This window comes from Paramisgurnus dabryanus, chromosome 12, assembly GCF_030506205.2.
Source record: "Paramisgurnus dabryanus chromosome 12, PD_genome_1.1, whole genome shotgun sequence".
Taxonomy (NCBI): domain Eukaryota; kingdom Metazoa; phylum Chordata; class Actinopteri; order Cypriniformes; family Cobitidae; genus Paramisgurnus; species Paramisgurnus dabryanus.
In genome coordinates, this window is record NC_133348.1 from 13,125,877 (window position 1) to 13,138,606 (window position 12,730).

Sequence of the window (12,730 nt, forward strand, 5' to 3'; positions counted from 1 at the left end):
TCGAATCTGAAATCTGATTGGCCAATACATCCATCAATCATCAGCGTGTTCTTTAGCTTGGATGGCGACATCCAATCAAAATGTACATAATGAGAATTTGCCCAGCCCCTTTTTGTGTTTCGCGCGAAAAGTGGCGGCACTACAGCGCATGCGCCATGCGTTGGAGAGTGTCGCGGTAAATCGGTAAAACATTTCATGTTTGTAGGAAAAGAAGAGAAGACGATTTAAATGCCATCATTACCATTCCCTAGACTAGGTTTCAAATCGTCCTGTGTGTGGCATTAATATGTCAAATGACGATTAAATAAATCCTTCGATAAAATATTGGATGTGTGGATTTTATTCATGCATAGCCAATGTATTCGCGTGAATTTACTGCTTTATATTTTCAACTTTTAAGCTATCCAAGTTAGATATAAAAAGACAGTACCACATCTAAACACATTTCTGCACAAAATAAATAATATTAAAACGCCAAGTGGAGGGCCATTCTCTTGGTTATAGTGGCCCTGGTGGTCTTGTAAAAAAAAAACTAGGTTAAAAAACAACAACAACAACATCTGACTATTAACATGATGTCAAACAGAACTACTTTTCAAGAGTGTTTAATGCTATTTAACCATTTATCTGCCTTTTTACGTCCACCTAGCGGCTGATATCTGTAATGACATCTTGCATTTTATATATTTAGTATAATCTTTCACTTGGGTCCAATTGTTCTGTGCTTTTTGTCAAAAGTTTCAATTTGGAGTGATACATAATATATACTTTAAAAACTGGTCCAACTGGTACATTTTAACTGGTCAATTTTACTTGAAGTGTTAATAAATTAATATATAACCATATAATACATATAATCTTTGGTGCCGAAGTTAAACCATAACTTTTCTCTTAAGCTTTGTACATATTTGTACAAGAGGCATTTGAGTCCCTTTAAATATGATTGATATGACGTAACCCCGCCCAAACTCACGAAGAGCCGGCGTAACAGGTCGTTCAGTTGACGCTTTGACAGCGCTGTCGCTGGGGTTAAAAATGTAAAAGTTGAACCACAGATTTAATCTTTAGGTTGACATGAAACTCAGCCTACAGTTTTAAAAAAGTATTCGAGAAGAGTAAAAGAAGCTCGTTCAACAGGTAAGGAGCTGCTTAATATAAGTATATGTTTACTACGTACAGTTTTGAATCTGTCAGGAGTTCATTGCTGTCTTGTGATTCGTGATTATTTACATTTTTACAAAGATATAAACTACCATATGAAATTACAAACTGCATTCTTTATTCCACAAACCTTGTGTGCTTTAAATAAAAAAAATACAGTATGTAGTGCTATACAATTGCTTATGTGTAGATAATACAGTGTATGTAGATGGTCACTATAACCTATACACAAAATGCTATGAATGCATAGTTTGGAGCCATGGATGAACAATGTAAGTGTTTGGTAAACACAATGAACAAAGCAACAAGGCCAGTTATTAACTTATCAGCTGTAAGAGGGTTAGTTTAACAAGAACCGACTCTTTGTCAGGCAGAGGAATGAATCAGGCAATGCATTTTTGTAAATATCATCCACCCTCATATATTATTCTGCTTCTCTTCGCAGTATATTTGAACCCTGTGGCCGGCACTTTTCTGTTCTTAACTCAAAGTTTCACCATGTCGAGTGGAGTTTGGGGCCGGGTGGGCGCACTGACATTAAGTATACAGCAGCTGGGTCATCTACCACGCCTGTCAAGCTGGTTACCTTCTCTTCCCTCACCTCAAGCCACCGTGCTTGCCTCAGATGTACCCAGCCTGTTTCGCGAGCCCTTTATCCTGTCAGGCTACCGCCCTCTCAATCAGGACTGGAGGAACTACTTGGGAAGTCTTTTCCAAATCCACAATGAGTTACTCAATGTGTGGACACACCTGCTGGTAATCCCTGTTTTTCTGTTCCGCTTTTCATTCTTTGCGTGGACATGGGGGCTGAGTCTGAATGTGGCATCTCTGCCTCTTTTTTTATACACTTTGTCCTCGCTTAACTACCTTTGCTGTAGCGTGGCAGCTCACCTGCTGCAGTCACGCTCCGAGCTGGCACATTACTCCCTCTTCTTCGTGGACTATGTTGGAGTTGCGGTTTACCAGTATGGCTGCTCTTTAGGCCTGTATTTTTATTGTGCCACTCCCGAGTGGAGACAGAGCCTAGTGGCCGATGTGTATCTGCCTGGTGCCGCAGTGCTTGCCTGGCTGTCCTGCGCCAGCTGCTGCTTCGCCAAAGCCTGTTACAGTCGTCCGTACCCACTCTCCAGGAAGATCTGTCAGATCATTCCCACCGGCCTGGCGTACGTGCTCGACATCAGCCCTGTCGCTTACTGTCTGGCCACCAAATCTTGGGATAAGCCAGTGATGACTTTTCACGCCCTGCAAGTGGTGTTTTTTATATTAGGAGGGGTGTTTTTTTCTTTACCTATCCCAGAGCGTTTCTTTCCAGGAAGATGTGACATTGTGGGCCATGGCCATCAGATCTTCCACGTCTTCTTGTCCATGTGTACTATGTGCCAGATGGAGGCAATACTTAAAGACTTCATGGAGCACCATCAGTCCGTAATAGAGGTGCATGGAGAAAACATCATCTTACTGGCTGCAGGGTCTTTCTTGCTCTTGGTTTTGTGTAGTGTTGTGACCGTGGTTCTCATGAGAGAAGTAGTGCAAAGACAGCTCGAGAAAAAAGACTGAACAATAATCTTTACATGTTTGCTTAATTTACATATCAATCGGAGACGTTCAGACACACAGATTCAGAATAATTATTTCAGTGGTCAGTATAGTGTTATTTGCAAAGCTCCATCATCACATTCTGATATCCTGTATATCGAATTTTTCGCTTCGGGAGACATATGACTTATTACCAAATTCCTTTCATAACCATAACAAGCATAAATGCTTGTTTTCTCCACCATTGCATTCACTGCTTATAGGATAATCCAGTTTGACAACATTCCTGTAAAATTCAGTACTGTATGAGTTTGGATAACTGCCACATTTACATGGGACTCCACACAAAAACATTCAGATCATGAAGTAAAGGTGGATTTGGTACAATCATGTTTTTTAGAGGGGGGAGGGATGGGGTGATCAGAGGAACAAAGAAGTTTATTATGCACTTAGTATACTGTTTTGTATTAAGAACAGATCAAATCATATGCACTGCAAAAAATGACTTTCTAACTTAGTTTTTTTGTATTGTAATCATATCTAAACATTCTTAAACCAAGATGCATTTTTTTTGATGAGCAAAAAGAAAAAAAGTCTCATTTTTAGACAACAAATGTACAATTTAAAGGGACATTCCACTTTTTTTTAAAAATATGCTCATTTTCCAGTTCCCCTAGGGTTAAACATTTGATTTTTACCGTTATGAAATCTATTCAGCTGATCTTCAGGTCTGGCGCTACCACTTTTAGCATAGCTTAGCACAATCCATTGAATCTGATTAGACCATTAGCATCGGGCTAAAAAATAAGCAAAGTGTTCGATATTTTTTCTATTTAAAACTTGGCTCTTCTGTAGTTACATCGTGTACTAAGACTGACGGAAAATTAAAAGCTGTGATTTTCTAGGCAGATATGGTTAGGAATACTCTCAAACTGGCGTGATAATCAGTGACTTTGCTGCTGTAACATGGCTGCAGCAGGCGTAGTGATATTATGCACTGCTGAAAATAGTCCCCTGCCATTGAAAGTAACCAAGGGGACTATTTTCAGGCAGTGCAAAATTATTTATTTAAAGTCGCCATGAAACGGAAGTATCAATTGCCTAATTTTCCCCGTGGTGACGTGTATCCGAGTAAAACGGCCTCTGAAATGGAATAAGGCAGGGCTGGATTTGAATTTGTCCATCGAGATCTGATTGGATCATTTGAAGTTGGGTCGTGTTGCTAATTGCTAATCGCAGCGGTATTCTCCCGGACCCCGCCCACCTGCCATACATTATGACCGGAAGTAAAGAGAGTTCGTTTTTAGGAGGGGAGGAGATTTGCATTTTTTATTAAAGATTATGAGGGCACATGAATTTTTAAAAATCAATGAAGCTCACAGATAAATCATTTGTAAAAAAATATCACAATATTACAAAACAAATTACAGTCTTCTATTTTACTTTCATTGCAACTTTAAACATTTATTTCAAGAAAATATTTTTTCCTCTTTGCTTGATTTAAGCACTAATTCAATAAATTGTATTTTTTTATCTAAAAACATAACAGTTTTTTTTCGGTCATTTCGCTCATCAAGAAAAGCATCTTAATTTACAAATTTTTTTGGAGTGTGTGCATTCTCTACTCCCTAAATATTTTTTAATTTGGATACTTTTGCATTTGTTTCACCAATAAAAAGTGACTCTTGAATAAAGAGTAAGTGGAAGCACTATAAAACAATGCCAATGTATAAAATTATTGCACTTTACAATTGCAAACATATGTAGAAAATAATAAAATAATTTATAGCAAAATAATTTGTGGAGAATTTCTTTTTAAAACACAGTAGTGAATTATCTGACGTTTGCCCCCCCCCCATTTATGACCAGAAAACTGTAATAAACAAAATTTAACTCTATAGTACTGTACCATTTTCTTTACAAATAATAATATCAGCTGCTTTTTCTCAGATTTTAGATTCAGTATTTTCATATCGTCACTTTTTTTTTTTTTTTTTGCATAAGTCATCTCCTCATGATCCTGGCCACGTCTGGTAAAATCGCCCACATCCTCATTTGAACAGATCATGCTATTCTACCCTTGTAGTATAATTGCCTAAGTCAAGAGCATGACTTAGGCTGTTTTATTTTGCCTATAAGTCGAAAGCCATTGAGCAATTTTACAAGATTTTCTAAATGGCAGCTGCATCAAGAAGAACACAAATCTACTCAACCTCTGAGGTCCATTTATTTGTGTTTTCTGAGAAACCTGAAAAAATGACATTTATTATGAAAAATTCATTTTACCTTTCTGATTAATTTGGCAAGGGTAAAATGCATATTTGTAAGATTTCCTTGTTTTGTTAAAGCAAACAAGCATTCTGGAATAACATGGATCATCCAGATTTGCATATATAGTAGTCAGGGGTCTCCAATGTGGTGCCTGCTGGGACAAGGTAGCCCACACAGAGTCAGTGAGGTGCCCGCCAAAGCACATTTTATTAATAGTCTCAATTGTTATATTTATTTATTTATTACATATTTTTTATATTAGCTTGGCTTGGTTTACGTTTGTTAACATTTTGACACAACACTAAGACATATCAACAAGTAAAATAAATAGTAAAACAAATAGGTTTTGAGTAGACTATATCAAAAAGTAGCCCTCCAGATTGTTTTATCCATTGTGGTAGCCCTTGCCCACAAAAAGGTTGGAGACCCCTGCAGCTCGTGTATTTGTGCTGTGTGGAGGAGGCATAAAAACTAAGAAATTCTGAAATGGGTGTATATAATTTACTTCACTTCCAAGTTGTTAGGCTGATACATTTAATTATTAACAACAGACGTAGTTAACATGTAAATCAGAAGAATTAATGGTCTGAAACCTTTATATCGCAATGTATTTTATCCTTCCAGTCTACACAAGGAGGCAGCAAAGTTCCATTCAAACATTGTCAATTGGTTAAATTATTTAAATAACATTCAAAATCAAAGAGCTAACATTGAAACCAAATTGCACTTTATAAGTAATGCCATCATTTTTTTTTTAAAGAAAGAACTTTATTGTTTCAAATTAACGAGGCATGTGAAGTGATTAAAAAATGAATGAAACAATGAAGCATTGGAGTGGCTGGAATGCTTAATAAGGAAGTTGCGTCTGTTGTGTTTGTCAGTGTGTTTCTGCCCTGCTACTGACAGGTAAGATGAAGACAGGTGATCCACAGTCGTATGACTGAGGGCAGGTAAGAGAATTGTGTCTTTTTACATACATACTAAATTGCTTTGTAGCACATTAGTCACGTATATATGTATATGTTTAATTTGATAAAAACATTTAATGTAACCTGTACATTATAATTATAGTAAACATGTCTTTGTTAACATAAAAAATGTGACTTGGAATTCATAGACTTGCCTTTGCAGGCATCGTGAAAGTTGTAATTGCTCACATGTGATACATTATATATGCTTTCGATATTAGTTGTTATTTAGAAGATTGTCGTATAATACAAGTGTATGTAATATATGATATTTTTGCATTTAGAGTTTATTTCTTTACGTCTGTTACAGTCTTTATACTGAATGGCACCAGTTGAGGAGGGTGTGATAGGTTGGGTATCAGGGTGTTCTTCCTCCCTACAGATTAGCATTGTGTCAGCCTGCTTCATCATCATGTATGTTACGCTCTACAGTCTTTGTGCAAGCTGTTACAGGTATTTCATATTCTCGCTTTGACTTTTATTGGATTTAGGATAATGTCTTGGATGCCATAATCCAAATCTAACTATTGGAATAATCTCGAAATGTGATTTGAATTTGAGTAATCCTGAAGGAATTGTTTTTTATTTGTTGCTCATTCAGAACACACCCAGGAAAAGGGTGTGATTGCAAAGCATACTTCACATTAGCAGACTGAGCATACTGAGAAAATTCAAGTGGGTGATTTCAGTGGAATGTGCTATGGCAGGTTTAGATCAAGAGAACCTGTGGGTTGATATACTTGACGCACAAGTGTCAAATGTTTTTATCTCTCAAGTCTTTTGTATTGTAAGAAGAGACCTAAGTTTGTCAACTCCAGTACTTTTAAAGCTTAGGAATAATGTTATCTTTGCAAAAGAACATGTAAAAAAAATGCATGGTATGAGTGCATGGTGGTGGATGTGGTATCTGTAAGATTTCTAGCATTATAATGACTTTTCTTGTTACGTATTCTCTATGACAGTGACATGCGTTTGTCCGGACAAGAGAAAAACAAAATTCCTTTTCCACAAAACGTAAGAGACTCACATGCAACACAACTTATACTCAGAACGCATTAAAGACTAGTATACTGGTCTTCCCATTACTGAATGATACAGTACATAATGCATAAAATGTCAAATGAAATAAATTAAAATGTGAGGTGGAATACAGTAAATAAAGCTGAACAAAAGTAAATGTTCTTTTACCACTGTAGAAAACACCTGGGGTCACTGAACTGTCCTGCAGAAATCTAAACAGACTTGAACATGGTTGGTACATTACTAGTATCATGTCAGAATTCACTTAATATGCATCATTTTTTGTAATTTGAGCCCACTATACAGTACACTCACCTAAAGGATTATTAGGAACACCTGTTCAATTTGTCAGTAATTCAATTATCTGATCAACCAATCACATGGCAGTTGCTTTAATGCATTTAAGGGTGTGGTCCTGGTCAAGACAATCTCCTGAACTCTAAACTGAATGTCAGAATGGGAAAGAAAGGTGATTTAAGAGATTTTGAGTGTGGCATGGTTATTGGTGCCAGACGGGCTGGTCTGAGTATTTCACAATCTGCTCAGTTAATGGGATTTTGACACACAACCATTTCAAGGGTTTACAAAGAATGGTATGAAAAGGGAAAACATCCAGTAATGCGGCAGTCATGTGGGCGAAAATGCCTTGTTGATGCTAGAGGTCAGAAGAGAATGGGCCGACTGATTCAAGCTTATAGAAGAGTAACTTTGACTGAAATAACCACTCGTTACAACTGAGGTATGCAGCAAAGCATTTCTGAAGCCACAACACGCACAACTTTGAGGCGGATGGGCTACAACAGCAGAAGACCCCACTGGGCACCATTAATCTCCACTACAAATAGGAAAAAGAGGCTACAATTTGCACGAGCTCACCAAAATTGGACAGTCGAAGACTGGAAAAATGTTGCCTGGTCTGATGAGTCTCGATTTCTGTTGAGACATTCAGATGGTAGAGTTCAATTCAATTCAATTTTATTTATATAGCGCTTTTCACAATTGTTAATTGTTGCAAAGCAGCTTTACATGAGTAGATGTAGAGGAGAACATTGAAAATCAATACATAGTATAAGAAGTAGAATATAGCGGCTAAGGATAAAAAACCGTGTAAGCGAGCATATTAATAATGTAACGTATACAGTAAAGTGCTAAGTTAAGCCAAAGTTGGCTGACTCTCCCTGGGACTAAAAAACCCCCTAGGAGAAAACCCAATGGGAAAAAATCCTAGAAGGACAAAAAACCCTAGGGAGAGATTAATATTTATATTTATAATATATAGACACGGTAGGGATAGGAAGCGTGTAAGCGGATTAAACTGGTTCAGCCGGTGGCCGTTGGTCGCGCATCGGTTGGGCGTCACGTTGAAGGACAGCCAGTTGATTAGTGGTGCGATGACCTTCACAGCAACAGGAACTGGGTCTGTTTGTCTCATTGTCCTCAGAGTCGAGGACGAGACAGGGAGACAAAAACAGAATTCTATTAGCGTAGGGGCCGTTCGCATGTAATGCAAGTGTCATACATTATAGTGGTTTAATTCAGCTCGGTTCCAGACAGGCTAACTATTGCGGCAAGAGTAAATTACCCGTATGAGGTATGTGAGTGCTTTGTTCTAGACAAAATAACTACTGCGGGAAAAGTACATTTACTGGACATTCTATGTGAATGCTTTGTTAAAGAAGAATGTCTTAAGTTTAGATTTAAATTGTTCGACTGTGTCTGATACTCGAACATTATTTGGTAAATCATTCCAGAGCTTAGGGGCTAAGTAGGAAAAGGATCTACCACCTTTAGACACTTTTGATATTCTAGGGATAATTAAGTAACCCGAATTTTGTGATCGCAGTTTACGTGGTGGATTGTATTCTGATAGTAGTTCTTTTATATACGAGGGCGCTAGGCCATTTAAGGCTTTGTAGGTGATTAGTAATATTTTAAATTGTATGCGATATTTAACTGGTAGCCAGTGTAAAGATGCCAGAATTGGACTAATGTGGTCATACTTTTTAGATCGAGTAAGCACTCTTGCGGCGGCGTTTTGAACCAGCTGTAGCTTGTTTACCTGATTTGCATGGCATCCCCCGAGTAACGAGTTACAATAGTCTAATCTAGAGGTCATAAAAGCATGGATAAGCTTTTCTGCATCTGATGCAGACAGCATATGGCGTATTTTTGAGATATTTCTAAGATGGAAAAATGCTGTGCGGCAGACGTTGGAGATATGACTATCGAAAGATAGATTGCTGTCAAACATTACGCCTAAATTCTTAACCGTGGAAGATGGCACCACCGTGCAGCCATCTATGGGCAACTTGTAATCTGACATATTATGTTTGGAGCGATTTGGTTCAATAATAAGTATCTCTGTCTTATTGGAGTTTAGCATAAGAAAGTTATGTGCCATCCAGTCCCTAATATCACTAATGCAGTCTGTTAGCTTAGCAAACTGGTGGGTTTCGCTAGGATGTGACGAGATGTAAAGCTGGGTATCATCCGCATAGCAGTGAAAACTTATGTTATGTTTCCTGATAATGTCTCCTAGAGGTAACATATATAACGAGAATAGGATAGGGCCTAGAACTGATCCCTGAGGTACGCCGTATTTAACGGGGGAGTGATGTGACTCTTCCTCATTTACATAAACAAAGTGATATCGATTGGTTAGATACGATCTAAACCAGGCTAACGCCTGACCACTGATGCCAACATAGTTTTCTAGTCTATTGAGTAGGATTCTGTGATCTATTGTGTCAAAGGCTGCACTAAGGTCTAGTAATATAAGGATTGAGATTTCACCACGATCGGATGTTAATAGGAGGTCATTTGTAACTCTAAGCAGCGCTGTCTCTGTGCTATGGTGGGGCCTGAATCCTGATTGGAACTTTTCATATGTATTATTATTCGCTATGAATGTGCGTAGCTGGCTTGCCACTATTTTTTCTAATATTTTAGAAAGAAAAGGTAGATTTGAGATTGGTCTAAAGTTATTAAGATCTCCCTGGTCAAGGTTTGGTTTTTTAATGAGCGGTCTAATAACTGCTAGTTTGAAAGCTGTTGGAACGTATCCTAATTCTAGCGATGAGTTAAAGATATTTAGTACCGAGTCGGACACTACATGAAATACCTCTTTTAGTAATTTTGTGGGAATGGGGTCTAATATACAGGACGATGATTTAGATGACGTTACTAATTTAGAGTCAGAATTTGGTGTAAACAGAATAAGAACATGGATCCATTGTGCCTTGTTACCACTGTGCAGGCTGGCGGTGGTGGTGTAATTGTGTGGGGGATGTTTTCTTGGCACACTAGGCCCCTTAGTGCCAATTGGGCATAGTTTAAATGCCACGGCCTACCTGAGCATTGTATCTGACCAAGTCCATCCCTTTATGACCACCATGTACCCATCATCTGATGGCTACTTCCAGCAGGATAATGGACCATGTCACAAAGCTCGAATCATTTTTAAATTGGTTTCTTGAACATGACAATGAGTTCACCAGATCTCAACCCAATAGAGCATCTTTGGGATGTGGTGGAACGGGAGCTTCGTGCATCCCACAAATCTATATCAACTGCAAGATGCTATCCTATCAATATGGGCCAACATTTCTAAAGAATGCTGTCAGCACCTTGTTGAATCAATACCACTTAGAATTAAGGCAGTTCTGAAGGCGAAAGGGAGTCAAACACAGTATTAGTATGGTGTTCCTAATAATCATTTAGGTGAGTGTATTGTTTGGCCCACCACCATTACTCCTCCTACCATTACTTTAGCAGCAGTGACACATTTTATTGTTTTCCGAACTTCTTATACAGGTCATTCGCATGGACATTTCTCCAAGGAACTTATTTCCCCCCCTTCTCAAATTCCTACGGTTTCTATGGGAACCTCAGATCCACAATGTGTTAAAACTCTACAACTTCCCTTTCTTCCATCGGAGCCCTTGGTTTACTCAGAGCCTCTGGGACTTACGCCTTCATTTCATCATCAGGAATGTAGGAATGACACATCCATCAGTGATGAATACATGACAACCACCGAGGATCTAACTGATCATACATACTCTCTACTGGACACTGGATTGAATGAAGAAAATCCTTACGAATGCATTAATGAGACTCCATCACTCCTGTCAGTCAGACCTGAAGGGAAATCTTCTCTGATAATGACGAAGCCAGCGCAGCTTGATGTTAAAGACTCAGGCACAGTGCTTAGTAACCCAGTAAACAACCATGAAATGAAGCAACCTCTCGCTCTGACTGTCCAATCTTTGACTAATTCAGAACCAACTGATGTTTACGCTACAGTGAACTGGCAAACAAAAACTCCGAAAAACCCAGAAGCTGTATTTGACACATATGTTGTGGATGACATGATTGATGGTACTGAGGAGGCTGTGCCTCCCATTCCAGATAAACATTTCTAATATCAATAAAGGGACCAGTTATTCTTTTTCCCTACTATGGAAATGAATATGACTCATGATCGGTTTGGTTACACATATCTTCATTCGTGTTCATCAGAACAAAGGGGGTGAACTATCCCTTTAAAATTCACTTTTTAATTTGCAATGTTTGATATGATTCATCATAGTTTTGTATTTATTTACATTTTACAAGCATTCCCACACTCTTAAAACAGTTGTGTTAAAACAACACATTTTGTGTCTAGTTAAGGACAACACATTTAATGTGTTGTCCCTAACTAGACTAATATCGGTGTTATTATTGAATCACATCTTCTGTTGTCCCTTTTATTTATTTGAACACAAAATCAACACAAAAATAACACATAATGTGTTAAATAGCATTACACAAAAAAATTCCTTTCTTACAGTGCATATAAAGTATGCTTAAGTACACTAGTGTTTAAACTTTCAAGATACTTTGGTGTTTTTTGAATCTTACTATTGTAAATATGAAAGGGGTTCCTTAAAGATTATAACAACTAATAATTTGCAGAATAAAAGTTTTTGTTTACATCATGTATGTGTGTGTACTGTGTAAAATAATAATGTATATATATATATATATATATATATATATATATAAATACACACACACACACACATGTTTATATTTAAGAAATATCACTAATATTGCATACAGTTTTTTTACTTAATTTTTTACCTTTTTAAAAATGTCTTTGTATTTTTGCCTTTAAGCAGTTTTAATGTGTTTTTGCAAGCTTGTCACATATCACATATCATGTAGCCTATTACACGTGGGCTATCAGTATTGCTGCAATTTTAATAAAACTGTATAAAAGAAGCCAACCACCCCTCGGTTATTCTAGGTCATTACGAGTCACATGACACGATGCTTCGAGAAGCGAGACTGGACTCAGACTGAAACACAACATGCCTGTTGTGTCCAGACCGAAAATCCCTTTTGGCGACTAAAAGAAGAAATCTTATAATCCCCCGACATTACGGACGTCCCTGTCTGTCTGTTTACGCATAAACAATGCTGTATATTTCGGAAATAGTGTGAACTGAAATTATGTAGGTGAAAGGTCATATCAGTGAACTGCTTTGAAAAATGTCTACACATGAAATTTAATGAAAAATTGCACTGTAAATATTAAACATTTATGAATGCAACAATGCTCACGACCAAAATGAGCTTGAATGTGAAGTATTTTAATTGAAAACATAAGAGGAGTAGCCTGTCTTAGGTCAAAACAACAGTCCTCCTCTTACTTTAAACAAAAGTGTGTTTAAAATCAATACATAAATTAAAAATATGCCAAATGCGTAAATAACTATTTAAATGGT

At 37.5% G+C, this 12,730-nt stretch overlaps 1 protein-coding gene across 2 annotated transcripts; it reads left to right on the plus strand.

Annotated features, from left to right (window-relative positions):
- The first annotated feature begins 1,000 nt into the window (after positions 1-1,000).
- Positions 1,001-12,728, plus strand: paqr8 (progestin and adipoQ receptor family member VIII). 2 transcript variants are annotated; one of them, XM_065256053.2, is made up of 6 exons: positions 1,001-1,137; positions 5,850-5,918; positions 6,247-6,389; positions 6,899-6,950; positions 7,133-7,187; positions 10,770-12,728. In XM_065256053.2, the coding sequence occupies exons 3-6, from the start codon at positions 6,259-6,261 to the stop codon at positions 11,378-11,380; spliced, it is 849 nt and encodes a 282-aa protein (XP_065112125.2). In that variant the 5' UTR covers positions 1,001-1,137; positions 5,850-5,918; positions 6,247-6,258; the 3' UTR covers positions 11,381-12,728. The 2 variants fall into 2 exon arrangements, with proteins under 2 accessions (XP_065112125.2, XP_065112124.2); XM_065256052.2 differs by lacking the exons at positions 5,850-5,918; positions 6,247-6,389; positions 6,899-6,950; positions 7,133-7,187; positions 10,770-12,728 and adding an exon at positions 1,607-4,259.
- Positions 12,729-12,730: the final 2 nt, after the last annotated feature.